This window comes from Squalius cephalus, assembly GCF_949319135.1.
Source record: "Squalius cephalus genome assembly, chromosome: 5".
In the NCBI taxonomy this organism is placed as follows: Eukaryota; Metazoa; Chordata; class Actinopteri; order Cypriniformes; family Leuciscidae; genus Squalius; species Squalius cephalus.
Genome location: NC_137126.1, coordinates 46020383 through 46039828, shown reverse-complemented (window position 1 = coordinate 46039828; position 19446 = coordinate 46020383). Strand labels below are relative to the sequence as shown.

Genomic DNA, 19446 nt, shown 5'->3' with positions numbered 1-19446 from the left:
CTTAGCGCTAGTTCGTGATAAACATTTTGCAAGCTTTATATTGTAATCACTGACACATGCAGACACACTTTTGCGCAGGTCTAACGTCTAAGGATGGTGCTCTAATGTTGATCGACAGGCACGCATGAACTGCTGTCTTTGTATTGCCTTTATGTAGTATTTATTGCCTCTGAATGTCGTTTTAGAGGTGAGGAAAAGAAAATATCTATTCTCAGAACAAACATAAAACAACACAACATAAGGCTTTCACATTGGCATGTTTAAACTTTCATTAATTTGATACAAAGAACAGACATGCCAACTGGGCTGCCTTTCCTAAAAGCATCGTAGGCTTAAAAGGGGTCATGAACTGGCTTTTTAATTTTTTTATATTGTTGCTTGAGGTCAACTTATGACGTTCGCTTGATTTTTACATTCAAAAACATCAAAATTAATAAATAATAGGCTGTTTTCTACCCTTTTTATGGGCGAGCCGCATTGAAAACTTGGAAGTAAACGCCCACTGCTATGATTGGATAACAGTTTTGCAAATTATAATGAGTTTCATATAAACAGGGCGGGGCCAAACAGGCAGTGTTGAAGTAGGCGTTGATCTTCTTCTACGGAGGCGGTGTTTGAAAGCTTTTATTGGACTAACAAGGAAGTTTTCAGTTCTGAAACTTACAGGATATTCTTATAGTATGATGATCTCTTATATGTCAAAAGCTCAAGGAACATTTGATTTCTCAGTTCATCACCCCTTTAAGTAGATCGCAGAAACCATTGCCACCAATGGTCTCTATGATCAACACTGCTTTTGAGAAATGAAAGATAGCTGAAGTGGATTGATATCATCTTGGTCTGGAGTTAGGTTTACGCACTGAAACGTGAAAATAAGTGGGGCAGTTTGACATTTGCCCTGATGGCTCTCATTCAGAGCGGCTGCAGTTCCATTTTCCACCACAGATTTACATTGGATAATTGTGGGGCGCCGTAGAGCTGGGTAGGACTAAGGCACTCTCTGCCCAGCTTAGTATCATTGTAAATGCCTGCCGAAGCCATACGCTAAATTTTAATATATCCTGCTCACTTTACGGTTTAAAATATTGTAGAAAATCCACAAATACTTGTTACAGAATGCTGAACACATTTATTATTGGTTCAGTAATATAGCCACAGCGGTCTCTCAGCATCATTACTGCAGTCTTCAGAGTCACATGATCCTTCAGAAATCATTCTAATATGATGATTTGCTGCTCAATAATTTCTTGTTGTCAATGTTAAAAACTAGTTGTGCAGCTTGGAAATCGTGATGCATCATTTTCAGGATTCTTTGATGAATAGAACATTTATTTGAAACAGAAATCTTTTGTGACATTTTAAATGTCTTTACTGTCAATTTAATGTCCTTGCTGAATAAAAAAAAAAAAGTACTGACCCCAAATTTCCGCGTAGTTGAATATGGCACAAAAAGAAGAAAAATGATATCAGCTTGTCAGTTATAGCTTGTCTGTAATTAAACTGCTCTACATCATGAAAAGATTGTAGATTGGCTGCAGTTTGAAACTAGGATTTCCACAATAAGTGTGACAAAATTGTGATAACCACATGTTTACCTGATTACCATCTCACCAGGGGAGCCTGGCTGTTAGATGTTTCCAGCTGGTATGTGTTGGTACAGTATGTTGTTTCCCTCTGTCGGTGAGATTTCACGGGAATTTCCATCTGCATGTTCAGTTTCTCATGCTCTCTTCACACTGCATCTTCTGTTTAGGCATTTCGGTCTCACATCACCAAATCACATCTCGCTGTTTTTGTTTGACATTCATATTATTTTGTCTAATACCCCCCTTCCTCTCTCTGAAGGTTCAGTATATCAGCTATCCGTTCAGCCTAAAGGGACGGGAGAGGAGGGGTTTACATGTGAGTGTCTATTCTGTCTTTCATTTTCTTGCTTTGGTTTTCTGGGTCCGTATCTCTTGTCTCGCAGTATTTTTGGCTTTATATTCTCTCGCTTGCGCTCTGTTCCTTGCCGTCTACGGGAGTGAAAGCATGCAGTCTGTTTGTCAGAGTCCTTTGATTTGGTGTTTTGCTTCGTGTTTTGCACCATTTTATGTTCTGTGTGTTGTTTCCCAACTCACATCCACATACTGTATGCTTTGTCCCTTCTCTCTCTCTCTCTCTCTCTCTCTCTCTCTCTCTCTCTCTCTCTCTCTCTCTCTCTCTTCCGCTGAGCACATTCACAGAGTTGAATGGAAACCTGAACATCTCTGGAGTAAAGTCAGGCTTGGCTAAAGTCTGTGTGCTGTTTGAAACAGGAGAACTCTCTCTGGTCTTGAAGTATGACCTGAAGCATCTCAGTAATTCTCTTTAAAGGCAACATGAAATGAAAATTGATCCCATTTACTTTCTTCAGAAATTTCCTGTGCTTTTATTTTTTCACAATTCATCTGTGCATGATAATCCAAGATAAAAAGGCCAGATGTTATTTGAACCCCACTGTAAACAGGATTTGGAATAATATATAAACATATGTATTTGTGTACATAGGTACGATGGATGAATGGATGGATGGATGGATGGATGGATGGATGGATGGATGGATGGATGGATGGATGGATGGAGACTTGAAAACATGAAATCAAAATTTACTCTCTTTGTTTTATAAATGTTCCAGGTCTGTTCATGTTATTCATTCATATCAAGTCAAGTCAAGTCAAGTCATCCTCATTTATATAGCACTTTTAACAATGTAGATTGTTTCAAAGCAGCTTTACAGAGATAAACGTATAATTTAGGGTAACAGACATTGTTCTGGCTTTATAGCGGTTCTTTAATAAAGTTATTTTCCAGCTAAAGTTAGTTTTGATTGATTCGCTTCCGTCGCAACGATCATTTGTTGTTAAATTAGGGGCCGCTAAGACGACACCATTCTCTCTACACAGACTTTAAACGCGAACCTGTGAGAAACGCTGATGGCGTTCACATGCGCATTAAGAATTGGTTCTATAGTTATGTGCATTTGAATATATGTGCGCAGGTTTGGAATTCCCTACAAACCAAGCCTAAACAAAGTACTGGTCTTTCCTTATAAATTTTGATACAGAATTTTATTTTATTTTGTCACTTCGGGGTAGATATGCGAAACGAATTTTCCAGACAACGCTTTATCTGTATAGTGGTAGAGGGATCCTCCATAGGGAGAGACTAGTTGGCACTTCAGCACTGCGTTGTCATCAGGTCCAGGCGCAGGTCCTTCATCAGATCTGGATACGGCCTGGATCCGGCAGGCTGCGGGAAAACCTCGGAATAAACAAAGACACTAAAATTAGCGTAGATGCCATTCTTCTTATGATGTAACGAGTACATCAGGATTTATGGGAAGTGTTCCCAGTTCCGGCTGACCTAATCTATGCAGCCTAACACTGAATTATAGAAGTCTATAATGTGTTATGTGAATGCTAGGTCAAAGAGATGTGTTTTTAGTCTAGCTTTGAACTGACAGAGTGTGTCTGCTTGCCGGACAATGGTAGGAAGACTGTTCCAAAGTTTTGGTGCTAAATAGGAAAAGGATCTACCGCCAGTGGTCGATTTTGATATTCTAGGTATTATTAACTGGCCGGAATTAAAGAAAGAAGTTTTACATTTGAGATATCTTTTTACATTGGTTAATGTTGCATTTTTTTCTTTAAACAATATTCTTTTCAGCTGATGTGATCATGACTTTGTGGGCAAGAAACAATAATATTAACCAATAACATCACAGCCTACTCTTTACGATCCAATCAAATCCCGATGGATAAAATCAGGCCCCGCCCTGCATTCCCACTCGATATTCTGCGTCACGCTGTGGAGGTTAAATGCCTTTTGAATATCGTTTCATGTCGTGTTTAATTGGAACCAGCAGCTCCTGGGCAGAAGGTAATCCGCATATACATGTTATTTACCTCAGTGGCTTTAAACTTCTGTTCTGCAGATAATAACACGCAGATGAAGACTGTTATGTCTCCCTCATGGTGTTTGCCCTTTAAGAGTGTTTGACTTCAGATGTGAGCTTAGGGTTATTGTAGAGATTCTTCAAACTGGATTAAAACCGAAATGTTTGTTGTGAACATGAAACCCTGAGAGATGAACCGAGGCGAATATCAAACAACATGATTCAGGCTTTCATTACAGGCCACCGCAGTGCTCTGTTCTTCATAAAAACAACTCATCAGTCATAACATCAGTCAGCCTGCTTCTTGTCTGTGATTTTACTATATTTACCCTCCTTTTATCTGTTTTGTTTTTATGTTGTCTTTCTGCTCTTTATCATGGGCTCACTTTTGAGCAAATGAAAGGCACTTTCAATTCCAGTTTTAAAGGTAAACAAAGTCGAGTCGTGGCTGGTGGCCCAATGGTTAGTAATCTAGGCTGGTAACACAACGGTTTCAGGTTCATTCCTCAAGCAGAGAGCAAAGGTCACGACAATAACCCATTAGCCGGTTGTATACATGTAGTCCGTGCAATCAGGGTAGGGTGGCCATACGTCCAGATTTTGGCCGGACAGTCCGGATTTTAAGCCCCCTGTCCAAAAAGGAGGACAAATGAGTGTCCTGCTTGAGGCTGCGCCGGACACTCATTTGTCCTCCTTTTTGGAGTTGCGCTGAATCGGCCTAAAAAAACCCACTCTAGAATCTTTATTGGGACGCAGCAGCATAGCGTCTAATGCCGTAAGGTCTCTGGTCAAACAAATGATTGGCTGAAAGCGGTGTCAAATAAATATCTGATATACAGTGCTATGCATAAGTTTAGACACCCATGCTAAAGTTGACTAAAAAGAGGAATAAAAAATCATCTTTTGGAAATTGAACTTAATGCCTTAACTAAAAAAATTAGGAAAAATCCAACCTTTAAGGACACCAATTTTCTTTGTGAATGAATAATGTATCGTAAATAAATAAATGTTCTTCCTTAAAATACAGGGTGCATAAGTTTGGACACCCCTATGATAAATTCCCATAGAGGCAGGCAGATTTTTATTTTTAAAGGCCAGTTACTTCATGGATCCAGGATACTATGCATCCTGATAAAGTTCCCTTGGCCTTTGGAATTAAAATAGCCCCACATCATCACATAGCCTTCACCATACCTAGAGATTGGCATGGTTTTATTTCAGTTAGCCTAATAGCTGGTTTGATTTGCATTGAGAGATGATCTTATGGAAAGTACTCCATGCCAATCTCTAGGTATGGTGAAGGCTATGTGATGATGTGGGGCTATTTTAATTCCAAAGGCCAAGGGAACTTTATCAGGATGCATAGTATCCTGGATCCATGAAGTAACTGGCCTTTAAAAATAAAAATCTGCCTGCCTCTATGGGAATTTATCATAGGGGTGTCCAGACTTATGCACCCTGTATTTTAAGGAAGAACATTTATTTATTTACGATACATTATTCATTCACAAAGAAAATTGGTGTCCTTAAAGGTTGGATTTTTCCTAATTTTTTTAATTAAGGCATTAAGTTCAATTTCCAAAAGATGATTTTTTATTCCTCTTTTTAGTCAACTTTAGCATGGGTGTCTAAACTTATGCATAGCACTGTATCATTGGTTAAAAACGCAAACAAGCCTTCACGTCGTGGAGTCCACGTGCTGGCTACGTCATATCATAACGTTAACATGCCGAAACGTCAGACCTCATTTAATCCGGAATGGACAAAAGAGCACGAATTTGGCCATGATGACCCTAAAGGAGCTGTTCTGTTAAGAACTGAAATGTGTATTTATTTATTTTTCACATTCATTATTTGTTTATTTATGTATTTCTGTAATTTCCAGAAGTCCAGAAATGTTATGTTTTCTGGCGCTGTGCACTTTTCAAGACAGCTTCATCTCAGTGGTCAGTTTTTGAAACACATCACAATGTCTTGAATAAATACAAATACTGTGAACACTTTTTTGCCTCTTCTGTTACACATGGGTGTACATCAAGATATATCGTAGATCAAATTGTCTGGCAATGAATAGAGTAGGCTATTTCAGAATCACTGTATCATGATGCCATCAATATGATGGACACAATTGTATTGTAGTTGCAAGTACACCAGAGTCCTATGCAATTATTCATGCCACACTAAATGCCGCAAAGTGTCCTCCTTTTGGGTGTTATGGAAATGGCCATCCTAAATCAGGGGTGACACCACATAAAAACAAAAGAGCAAACTGAACGCTGTGAGTGTGTGTTAGAAATCAGGAATAGTGAGAGAACATTGTGATTGATACATTTTTCATCTTCAAACCAAACTTGGGACTTCAGCCGACAGTTTAAATCCCGTCTGGCTAGAGCTCTTCTGATAATGTTACTCATTAGATCAGTAGACGGAGAGTAGACTGTGTCTGTCTGAACACACTCGACCACATGAGTGTTTACACTATGAAAGCAATCTGGTCAAATGTGTTTTCGACTACCTCTGGAAGAGGGCAAAAGTGGACTAGCTCAAAACTTTTTAAATCCTGTTTACACCTGTATTTAGCGTCTTCCTCTTGTGATCCGATCGTCCAATGCGCTTCTTAAAGCTACACTGTGTAGGATTTTCTCCCATCTAGCAGTGAAATTGTTTATGACTACCAACTGAATATTACTTTCTAGTCCCTCCCATTCCGAGGACGTTTTAACTCCTACAGTGGCCGTATTATTTCTTAAATCTGCCGGCAGTCGCGAGTAATCTCCCCCTCGCATTCGTCACGGTGTCACTGAGTGTAAATACGCAAAAGGCGAAGCTTCAATTTCCAGGTATGTCCCTCTTAGGCTAATGTATTTTCAAGATGGAGGCACAACATGGCTGCCGCCATTCGAGCGACTCGCTCTTATGTATTATAAATGGCAGATTTTACGCTTAAGAGAATACTTTATTAGTTGGTGGAAGTAATTACACATGAATGAGCACATATACTTTTGATAGAACAAAGTGTTTTTTTGCTAAGAATCAACTTAAAAAGTTACACAGTGTAGCTTTAATATCAGGTGTAAACAAGGCCTTAGTGCAAATTCACATGCTGTCACACTGGATAGTTTCAATGTACTGTAATTGACAATTTTTTTACTTTAGTTTAACTAGATTAAATTGAGTAGTTCATAGTTTAGCAAGTAACATTTTCAATAACAATACTTGTATATTTTGATTGAACTGAGACCTGAAACATACTGTATGCAAGTACTGTACACAAACACCTTTAGTTACACATTATTCATGCTTTGTTGTGCAACTGTAACACAAAAACGCATTTTAAGTATGCACAGTGGCAACATGCACACAATGCATTGACTAAGCTCTCACGTTTACATACTAGCGACTGTGTTGCAGGCTTAGTGTTTTATTTTAGGTCTGTACTTATGTTGAACCATCGTGTGTGTGTGTGTGTGTGTGTGTGTGTGTGTGTGTGTGTGTGTGTGTGTGTGTGTGTGTGTGTGTGTGTGTGTGTGTGTGTGTGTGTGTGTGTGTGTGTGTGTTTGAGGGGACAATGTTATCTCTTTTCTCCTGGAGCTGTATTATTTATTAATCATTTTGTGCAGTCGGCACCCCCTCCTCTACAGTCGCGATCTCGCTCTCCCTTCCTCTTTCTCTCGCACTCATGTTCAAAGAAAACGTTTAATCTTCCAGATACATTTTAATGGCTGCATTTAGTAGCTTGGCACTTTTATCATCAAAGCTTGTGTTAGAGCTTGTATGATTGTTTCTCGGGTGAAATGAGTTAAATGACTCAAGGCGTATGATGGCGAGAGTTAAAGAGGGACCGAATGCAGAAGAGATCTCTTCGATAAAACGCGGGCGTACTTCACATCGAAGCCAACAGGAAATGTTGTGCTGCTACAAAGCACATTGATTTTGGTATTAAAATGAGTCTGATGCCTTTTCTGTGAGTCATCTGAAGATATTGCTCATACAGTTTTGGAGATGCTAACAATGTTATTTTTACACATGTAAGATTAAGGGCCCTATTTTGCACCCAGCGCAATTGACTTTGTACACCGACGCATGTATCATTCCTATTTTGCACCCGACGCACAGCGGACTTTTCCCTCCACAGACGCACGTCGGTAAATTAGGGAATGAACTTGCGCTCCCGGGGGCGGTTCAGCAAAAAGAGGAGGCGTGTTCCGGCGCAAACATTCCCTGGTGCTATTTTGCAGTTTCAGAAAACAATTCCACCACTGACCAGGAAAAACCTAGTCTAAAGTCAGTGGCACGTTTTCAGTGGCGCGTTATTCAGATGCTATTTTAAGGACGCATGCTTGGCCATAATGTAGCATGTGCACAACGCGCATATACTTTACTTCTCTCATCTACACAGACACAGGCAGCAATTCCCATTTTTGCAAACCATACATAATTACAAGGAAAAATATTCCACACGAGGGAAATCATTGTGGTGTCCATGAAGATGTGAAAAAATAGGCATGAATCTAGCTTACACATTTACCCAAATTATTATACTCCTGTTTAACCGAAGCTAATTTGGGTGGGTTTCTCCATCCCCATACAGTGTCACTTCTCTGTCTTTTACGGCCCTGACGAGAACGTCGGTCTCCTCGGCTGTGAACCGCTCCTGGTGTGCGTCTGGCAAATCCGCCGTTATAATAGCAATCTGCCATGGAACAAGCGCGCCTGCTCTTAAAGGGAATGTGAGATGACGCTTGAATGAATGTGATATGATGAATGTGAGATGATTTGTTTATTTCACGTTACGCCCAAACCACACCTATGAGTAATGAAGCTACTTCAGACCAACACATTTTAGATGTGCACAGCGACATAGCAACAGCGCCCGAGATCCGCCCACAAAGTTTTTTTGCATTTCGTGTTTGATATGCGTTTCAGATCGTTAAAATCAGGCCCTAAGATTGTGTTTCAAAAACTAGTGAGCTGCCTACATAGACATCAGTTTAAGGCATTATAGTTCTTTCTTAAAGTAAGATAACTATTTATGGCCAAATTCTAAGGTGCTGCAGTATTGCATGTATCTTTCATGGAGCAAGCAATCGCAGAATGCATTGTGACAAACGCCATGTAAAATCACATAAAAAATAAGTGAAATGTAAATTATAATTATTTTAGTGTGTAAGTGTTGATACAATTCTGCCCAATATTTGTGTGTGCTATTTATTATTAAGCTATGAGTATTCCAGGGTTAGCTTAGTAGCATGCTAACATCACGTCTCCTGAGCACAATTTATGTGACAAATATTTTTTGCAACAGAGTCTGACATCACTTGTATAAAATACCATAGTACAGTGAAGGTAATCCCATGTTTTCTGGTGTACTGTACACCATGCAGAATCTCATACAGTTCTTCTTAGAGCACTTGATTGGCTAATTAGCCTCTATGCACTTTTGCTTTAGCATTGTTTCACTCTGGTATTTATGGTAATGTAGTACGTTAGCACTATATTAATTTATTCCTGTGATGGCAAAGCTGAATTTCCATTTTTAAACATTACAGTTTTTTTTCTTCTGTCACTTTTGATCAATTTGTGTCCTTGCTCAATAAAAGTATCAGTCTGTCTGTCTGTCTATTGTTCTATCTATCTATGGTTCAATCTATATATCGTTCTATTTATCTGTCTGTCTGTCTCTCCGGGTTGGACAATGAAACTTGCTTTTCCAAAATACCCCAAAGTTGCTCAAAGATATTTAGATCTGGTGACTTTTCAGGCCATGGGAGATGTTCAACTTCACTTTCATGTTCATCAATCCATTCTGTCACAAGTCTTGCTGTCTGTATTGGTATATTATCATGCAGATATATGGCAGCCTCTTCAGGGTACAATGTTTGAAGCGTCAGGAGCACATGGTCCTCCAGAATGGTTCGGTAGTCCTTGGCAATGACGCATATCCATCAGGCACTGTCATGAATGTCATATTACAGCTCAAACCATCACTGTGCTTCACTCTGGGCAGCAACAGTCCGGGTGTTCAGCCTCTTTTAGGGTTTCTCCACCCCGTAACTCCCACGGATGTGGGAAAGATATTGAAGGTGGACTCATCAGAGAACAAGTTTGTCCAAAGCCCAGGATTTGCACTGTTGGCACAAATGAAACCAACATTTGGCATTGGCACGAGTGATCAAAGGTTTGGCTATAGAAGCCGACCATGAATATTGTTTTGGTGGAAACAGGAGAGTCGAGGTGCGCAGTTAATTCTGCAGTGAGTCGAGCAGATGTGGTTTTATGTTTTTTGGATCTGATCCGGGTTAGTACCTGGACATCCCAGTCAGACAGGACAGATTCCTCATGTGCAGACGGTTATTCCTGTTGGATGTGGTTCATCTTATGTGGACTGGAGGTATGCCGACATTACCCTGGACTCCAGAGCTCTCGATACACCACAAAGACTCGCTGTCCTGGTCACAGATGAGCCAGCGAGACGCGCACTAACAGTTTGTCCTCTTTTGAACTCTGATATTACTTCCATTATGTTGTGTGAATTGCAATATGTTGTTGTTCAGTTGTGCTATTGTTCTGCTAATTCAGCCTTCACTCTCTACTCTAACTGATGGAATGTAAAATCAGTGAAGATTGGCCACCAGGTCATGCAAACCTCCAACACTATATAGGCCAGTGTTTCGGTTTCATTGTCCAACACCTGTATCGACCGATCGATCTAGATCATTTTCATGATAATGTTGCGTTTTATAATAATAATAATAATAATTTTGTTGTTGTTTGTGAGAGACTGCACTCCACTGAGAAGATGATAGTTTAACTTTCTTGAGTGTGTGCGCTCAGTAAATCCCCTGCGGATCGATGCCGAGGGAATCTGATAAGCAGAAGGTTCTTCCGCCCGCAGACGATCAAACTGCCTTCCCCTCATTAACCCCCTCAGCATCTGCACTGTCCAAACACTTTAATCACTTCCTTCATGCAATCAATAACCCTTATAAGTCAAGCATGCTCCTGCATAGAAACAACCTTTCTGCCGCACGCAAACACTCACGTATGCACATTCAAACATGGACGTGCACGTGTCTGAACACTCAAATGCATAAATGCAACATTACTTTTGCTTTCATAATACATGTTTCTGGTCTTATTGTGAATGAATCTTCAGTGTATGTTATTCCAATGAAAAAAAAAAAAAACATCTGTCTTTGTAGCTTAAAAAGAGACTAAAAAGAAATAACAATTGAAAAATACTTCTAAATCATTTATCAATATGAATTAATGTTAACCTCAACATTTACTACTATACATTCATTTTAATCAAAAGTTATATCAGTTAACATTAGTTTATGTGCCTGAGCTGACATTGAACTAAAAATTAACAGCTGTGTTTTTATGAGCTGTGTTAAATAGATTCATAAATAATTCATAAATACTCTAAAATACTTAAATACTTGTTAGTCAATGCATGAATTAACATTAGTAGGACCTTATTGTGAAGTGTTAGCAAAATTATATGAATAATTATCTGTATAGAAATTCCTTCAACAAAGTCGACTCTGCGTGAAAGTCAATGTGTAATTTGTACACTGCATATTGGTATCACACACACACACACACACACACACACACACACACACACACACACACACACACACACACACACACACACACACACACACACAGAGATCAGCCCGTAATGGTTAATGAGAGAAATAACTAATGACAATCATGTTTGGTCACAGTCAGTAATCGAATAATATTAGTCATTAGGACACAGCTGTGATCAATTTTTCCACTAATTGTAAATTAATTATGGGTGTGAGCAAATCAATACTGCAGAGGAGAGATGACACTGCGGTCACTGAGGAAAAACTATGAAACGACATGAGAGATGATGAAAGGTCGCACGCTCAACGCTGTTTAGTGTGACCGCCTTCTGTGACACACACTTTAACGGCTGCTTTGACTTTTATACTGTACACACACACTTATTTTTTTAGTTAGTTATTTCACTGTCAAGTTATTTTGTTTACGGAGTCAAGCATCTCTATTATAATTGCTCATACTTACTGTTAATGTAGAGATCTAGTTGTTATAAATCTAGGGCCCACAAAAAACACTTAGTGCATGTATATGTATATATTTTTGCCCAGCAACATATTTAAAGTTACAATAGTTCATTCTACTTCACCCGCATTCATACTGTACACTCACATAAAGCAATATATAGGCTACTATATAGAAAACTAAATTATCGCCCAGCTCTTTATATAAAGTTGTATAAAAATGTGACCCTGGATCACAAAACCAGTCTCAAGTCGCACGGGTATATTTGTGGCAATAGCCAACAATACATTATATGGGTCAAAATTATCCATTTTTCTTTTATGCCAAAAATCATTAGGATATTAAGTAAAGATGTTCCATGAAGATATTTTGTAAATATCCTACTGTAAATATATAAAACATTTATTTTTGTGAGTGAATGCAGCACAATCGTGAACTTAAATGGAAATTTTAAATGCGATTTTCTCAATGTTTCGATTTTTTTTGCACCCTCAGATTCCAGATTTTCAAATAGTTGTATATCGGCCAAATATCATATCCTAACAAACCATACATCAAAGAAAAGCTTATTTATTCAGCTTTCATGTGATGTATAAATCTCAATTTCAAAAAAATGTACCCATATGATTGGTTTTGTGGTCCAGGGTCACAAATATGTCCAACTTTATCTGCATATTTATCTACTTTATCTACTTACACTGGGCGATATGTACTAAAATAGTAAATCTCAACTGTTTGATTGCTTGTATCGTCGCAAAATGTAAAGTATATTTTCACCCAGCTCTAATCTGCTAAATGTGACTGTAAGGCATGAAGATATTAAGATATAATCATCAACTCTGCTTTGAAACAATATTGTGTATGTGTATGTGTATGTGTATGTGTATGTGTATGTGTATGTGTATGTGTATGTGTTAGCATTTTGACACCATTTTTGCGCCCTCTGCTGGTATGGTGGATCAATGTGGGCCTAACCAATGAGCTTAAGTTTGTGAAGGACCCTAATGAATATTCATAACCCTGAGTCTAGTCTTTCTTTAAGACATGCTGGTGTCAATGTCAGCCTGATAAGTCGGATGTTTGAAGCATGAGTGGAGTTTTAATCTGTGTACCTTTGTTGCTTTCTAATGCGACTAATGAGTGATGAGCGCCAGCGTGCGTGTGCTTTACACATCCAACAGATACGTAAGAGGGGATTTAAGCACACACACACACACACACACACACTTTAAACATCAGAGACTGTGACGATTTTAGCTGCTTCTTTCTTTGATGTTTCAGAGCTGCGGTTTCATTTTGGCCCTGATCCCCTTTTAATCTTCACATACACAAATTCAGAACTCTCTCACACACACTCAGAGAGAATCCACAGTAAAAAAAAGGGGGTCGGATGAACATGTCACTATTGTTCTCCTGCAGTCTGCTGAAGAATGAGGCTGATTTCCAGGAAGATGAGCAATATGGCATGTAATAATTTATAGCCTCATTAAATTAAAGGACTGGATTCTCTTCTCTCGCAGTCTGACTATTTTCAGGGTGCTTTTTTCATCTTCCTGCAGTCGGCGGTCTAATTTTCTCTCTCTTACTGTGAAAACTCCTTTTTAATGATTGATGCACAGGGTTTATATACTGATTAATGCCATTGTTTTAAAGGCCATTCTCGGGCGTGACCTTTAACCCATATGCCGCTACGATGATCTGTCATTTGAAATGAAATACTGCACTGAGTGTTAAAAATAGTTGGTGAATCAGTAGGCGTTATTCAACCATTTTAAACAATAGTGTGCTACTTTGTTATCATATAACATTGCTTGTGAGAGGCATTCAGTTATCGTCTGTGCAAAAAATGCTTTGTTGGCTTTGTTTAATTCAATTTTGTTGCAAAGCAAATATGCTATTATGAAAATAACATTTGATTTTACCCATCTGAATGTGTGACTGGTGTGGCATAATAACAACATTTAGTATTTCTGCACTATATAGTATGTATACTGTGCTCATTTTTTGAACACATTATATGCCTGGATCAGTGCTATTTTAGTATTATTTATAAACTATTATTGTATTTATTAATATTTTGAATTTGCTTTTATTTTAAGTTTTTTTATAGATATACTGTATATATATATATACAGTATATCTATAAAAAAACTTAAAATAAAAGCAAATTCAAAATATTAATAAATACAATAATAGTTTATAAATTTCTAATTAGCTTTAATTTATTTTTATTCCAGTTTTTATTTAGTTTTTAGTTTTACTACTTCAACTTAAACTCATTTTATTTTGTTTAATTTCCCAGGGGGGCATTTCTAATATTTGTTTAAGGTTTTCATCTAATATTAAAATTTTGTTTTATTTTATTCCATTTTATTTATTTATTCCACTAATCTTATAGTGTTTTAAAGGGGTGGTTGATTATGATTTCACTTTTCTAACTTTAGTTAGTGTGTAATGTTGCTGTTTGAGCATAAACAACATCTGCAAAGTTGCAATGCTCAAAGTTCAAAGCAAAGGGAGATATTTGCTTTTAAAGAAATCGCTTTTTAAGGACTACAACAAACGGCTGGTAGAGACTACACAACATTCCTAGAATTTACATAAACCCCGCCCCCGGAACACGATTTATAGATTATCAAGACAGAATATGCTAATCAATGACTAGAAGATAACTACACATAAGCGACATAAATTCATCAACTAACCATTCAGAAATGTCCTGTTGCTTCTACATGTTGTCACTTCTTCTCGAGTCTCTCCATCATTGTCTGAATCCAGTTTGAACATAAATGGCTAAAAGTTTTTGAAATGTCCAGTGCATGTGTGTGTGAGGTCAAATGACACAAGCTGTTGAAGCTCCACCCTCTGTGCCGGGAGCAGCAGCTCATTTGCAATTAAAGGAACAGACACAAAACGGTGTGTTTTTGCTCACCCTCAAAAAGTGACAATTTTAACATGCTATATAAAAATATCTGTGGGGTATTTTGAGCTAAAACTTCACATACACACTCTGGAGACATCAAAGACTTATTTTACATCTTGTGAAAAGGGCATTATATCACCCCTTTCAACATGTCACCATGGAGTAATGACTACTGTTACACTTACTTTTTCTTTTTATCTAGCAGACAGTGTATAGTGTATTGATTGTGAGCATGACCTGTGTTTGTCTGTCCCGCAGCGGCTCCGGGTGGAGATGAGGTGCCGCTGTACGTGAGCATCATCATGGCGGTGGTCATATGTCTGGTCGTCTCTGTTATCGTGGCTCTGATCGTGTATCGCAAGACGCATCGGCGCTTTCACTCTGACATCATCGACTCGTCTGTGCTGAACGGCGGGTTTCAGCCAGTCAGCATCAAACAGGCTCGCTCAGGTGAGACAATACACCTTTCAGTGTTGAGCTCGGATTGGTTAGCAATTCAAATGACTTTTATTCAAAAAGGATGCATTAAAGTGACAGTACAGACATTTATAATGCTTCAAAAGTTTCTATTTTCATTTTTCACTTTCTATTCATCAAAATTATCTTGCTAAAAAAAAACGTGATTGCCACAAAAATATAAAGCAGCACAACTCAACATTTATAATAATAAGAAATGTTTCTTGAGCAATAAATCAGCATTTTAGAATGATTCATTTTATAATATATTCAAATAGAAAACTCTTATTTGAATATTTCACAGGAAATATGATTTGTACTGTATTTTTCATCAATAAAATGCATTCTAAGTGAACGGTAATGTACATAAAAGAATTTAGGGTCACAAAATGAATTTATTCAGTTTATTAAATATAAAATATTATAATATATTTAAACCATTAATTTTTATTATGTGTGTGTATTAATTTTATATTATTGCCACAAAAATATATATATATATTATAGAGTATTTATTTATTATTGTGACTGTTGGTAGAATTTTGGAAATTAGATGTTGGAATTTTCGGCAGAATTTCTTTTGTCTGCAGAACAAATATCGTTTGGACATTCTTCAAATGATCTCCTTTTGTGTCAGGAAAATAAAGTAATAGGCCTACAGGTTTGGAACGAAACGAGGGTGACGAAATGATGACAGAATTTTCATTTTTGGGTGAACTATCCCTTTAATCATAAATGTAACTATGTTTGAATATGGGTGTCTTTTGTCATATTCCTGTTTTTAGGCTTTTAGGCACTGTACATCACTGCATTACATGCACATCACTGTAACACACATCCTTGAGTGGATTATTGCTTTAGTAAAACATTCAAAACACTATTCAGACAGAATCTCTCTTACTGCTGATTTCAGTCAATGCAACAGTTTCAGCAAGGAACTGTGTGCGTGTGTGTGTGTCACCGTAAGACACAGGAATGATTAAAATTCCAATCAAGTGTTTAACGGAATGGAAGGCAGTGTCCCGGTGTTAAATTGTGAGGGGTGTGTGAGAGAGAGAGAGACTCAGGTAACATTTCATTTGAGGAACATTAAAATGCCTGTCACTCTCCAACCTGAACAGGTTATCATCAATGAAGAATCGTCGCTCTGCTCGCTCTCGTATTGTCTCTCTTTTCTCCTCATTCTCTCACTGGTTTTCTGTGTTAATTGAACATGAAGCGGGCTGTGGGTGTAAATGGCGAAGGCGGCAGTGACTGAGTTGATGAATACAGCGGTAGGGGATGTTTTGATGGTAAAGCGAGGCGTTCCACATCCCTCAGTTCTCGTGTTTTGCTCTTTCCCGCCAGAGGCTGTAGATTTGGATGCGTTTACATCGGCAGGTGTGATGCAATGCAGTGAGGTTTACTCCGTCTCACCGATCACCGCATGATGAATAACTTGAACTCGAGCGTCAGGAGTGTGAGTAATGCTCACACCTGAGTAACTAGAGAGAGAAAGAGAGCTGGTGTGCAAAGTGACAATCCTCTGTTTAGTCACTGTTGGAAGCTGAATGTTAATGAGCAATCAGTATGGAGATTACCAGCCGCTGGCTATAAGAGTCCTTTACAAGCTCACACACACACACACACACACGCACACACACACACGCACACACACACACACACACACACATGGTGATTTCATTTCAAAATAGCACACAACAGAAAAACATACAAGGAATAGGTCACCCCCCAAAAAAAGTCATTCAGCCACTGTTATGTTGTTTCCAAACCTGTATGGCTTTTTGCATTGCATGGAGTTTCACAGAGTCACCAAGCTGCTCCATTCCAGCCAATAAAAGTGGATAGTAGCTATGTTTACATCCAAGTTGTGAATTATTATGCAAAAATGATGTCTCAAAAAGTCATTTCTAGGGAAATGAAAATGAAAGTTTTAGCCACTGTGGCTTTTTTATGTAATGTTGCAAATGATTTGTGAGTGTGTAGATGAAATGCCCTGATGAAACTGGTTATTGCATATGAAAATAACCATATACGGTATGTCAGTTTAAATATGAAGAATGACATCAAGAGATTTGGCAAAAAAAAATGTAAAAGAAATGTATTCTTTTATTCAGAAAAAGTACAGTAAATACATTTATAATGTTTCAAAACATTTACTGTTCTTTTGAACTTACAATTATTTCAGGACTCTTTTATGAATAGAATCACAGTTTCCACATAAATATGAAGCAGCACAATTGTTTTGAAACATTGATAATAATTAGAAATGTTTCTTGAGCATCAAATCAGCATATTAGAATGATTTCTGAAGGATCATGTGACACTGAAGACTGGAGTAATGATGCTGAAAATTCAGCTTTGATCACAGGAGTAAATTCCCTCCCTCCCTCCCCCCCAACATCTTCAGATGTTATTCATGATATTTAATAGTAATAATTTCATGTGTCTGTTTGCAGCAGATTTGCTGGCCGCAACCCCTGACCTGTCCACCGCGGCGGCGCTGTATCGCGGTCCAGTTTATGCCCTCCACGACATCTCAGACAAAATCCCCATGACCAGCTCGCCTCTGCTGGAGACACTGCCACTTCCAAACCTCAAGATCAAAGTCTACAACTCCTCGGGCACCGTGACCCCTCAGGAGGACATGACCTCTGACCTCTCCGCCACCCTGTCCCCGAAGGTCACCCACTCTCTTTTGGACAGCGACCCCATGACCCCACGCAACCAGACGCTGGCACGCACACGGGATCCCACGTGCACAGCGTTCGGGTCCTTCAACTCGCTGGGAGGTCATCTGATCATTCCCAACTCAGGTGAGATCGCACACGCATGCACACACACCTCATTGTGTGTGATTTATGATGCACAATCACACTCTGGTCCTCACTGAGTGTCCAACATATTTATGAATCGTGTGTGATATAATTTATGATGATTAATTGATTGTGTTGATAGTCCTACATTAGTCTAATTAAGGCATATGGCTGGAATGGATTCCAGTAAGATGCGATGGAAATGTCACATTCACAATCTCGCATGTGTGTGATGAGGATAAACACTGTCAGTGACAGTGATGAATGAATAGAGAGGATGGCAGGATGGGCAGCAGCTAGTAATCCACGTTATGAACTGCAAAAATGACACATAACACTCCTCTAACATTATCTATCTATCTATCTTTCTATCTATCTATCTATCTATCTATATATAGATGGATGGATGGATGGATGGAAGGAAGGGTGGATGGATGGATGGATGGATGGATGAATGGATGGATGGAAGGGTGGATGGATGGATGGATGGAAGGGTGGATGGATGGATGGATGGAAGGGTGGATGGATGGAAGGGTGGATGGATGGATGGATGGAAGGGTGGATGGATGGATGGATGGATGGATGGAAGGAAGGAAGGAAGGAAGGAAGGGTGGATGGATGGATGGATGGATGGATGGATGGATGGAAGGAAGGAAGGAAGGGTGGATGGATGGATGGATGGATGGAAGGGTGGATGGATGGATGGAAGGAAGGGTGGATGGATGGATGGAAGGAAGGGTGGATGGATGGATGGAAGGAAGGAAGGAAGGAAGGAAGGGTGGATGGATGGATGGATGGAAGGATGGATGGATGGATGGATGGATGGATGGATGGATGGAAGGATGGATGGATGGATGGATGGATGGATGGATGGATGGAAGGAAGGGTGGATGGATGGATGGATGGATGGAAGGAAGGAAGGAAGGAAGGGTGGATGGATGGATGGAAGGGTGGATGGATGGATGGATGGATGGATGGAAGGAAGGGTGGATGGATGGATGGAAGGAAGGAAGGAAGGGTGGATGGATGGAAGGGTGGATGGATGGATGGATGGATGGATGGATGGATGGATGGAAGGAAGGGTGGATGGATGGATGGATGGATGGATGGATGGATGGATGGAAGGAAGGAAGGCTGGATGGATGGATGGATGGAAGGAAGGAAGGGTGGGTGAATGGATGGATGGATGGATGTATGGATGGGTGGATGGATGGAAAGAAATTATGTTCATCTGAGTTTTGAGACTTGAGTCGTAATTAGCCACAACGTATAATGTC

At 39.0% G+C, this 19446-nt stretch overlaps 1 protein-coding gene across 3 annotated transcripts in view; it reads left to right on the top strand.

Annotated features, from left to right (window-relative positions):
* Positions 1-19446, top strand: part of unc5ca (unc-5 netrin receptor Ca) — a 149612-nt gene that overhangs the window by 111719 nt on the left and 18447 nt on the right. Inside the window, exons 8-10 of one of the 3 annotated variants that reach the window (XM_079872466.1) lie at positions 1846-1902; positions 15156-15347; positions 17813-18169. In XM_079872466.1, coding sequence (XP_079728592.1) covers positions 1846-1902; positions 15156-15347; positions 17813-18169 — 606 coding nt within the window. The remainder of the gene's footprint in view (positions 1-1845; positions 1903-15155; positions 15348-17812; positions 18170-19446) is intronic. The other 2 variants (XM_079872468.1, XM_079872467.1) reach the window with 2 other exon arrangements.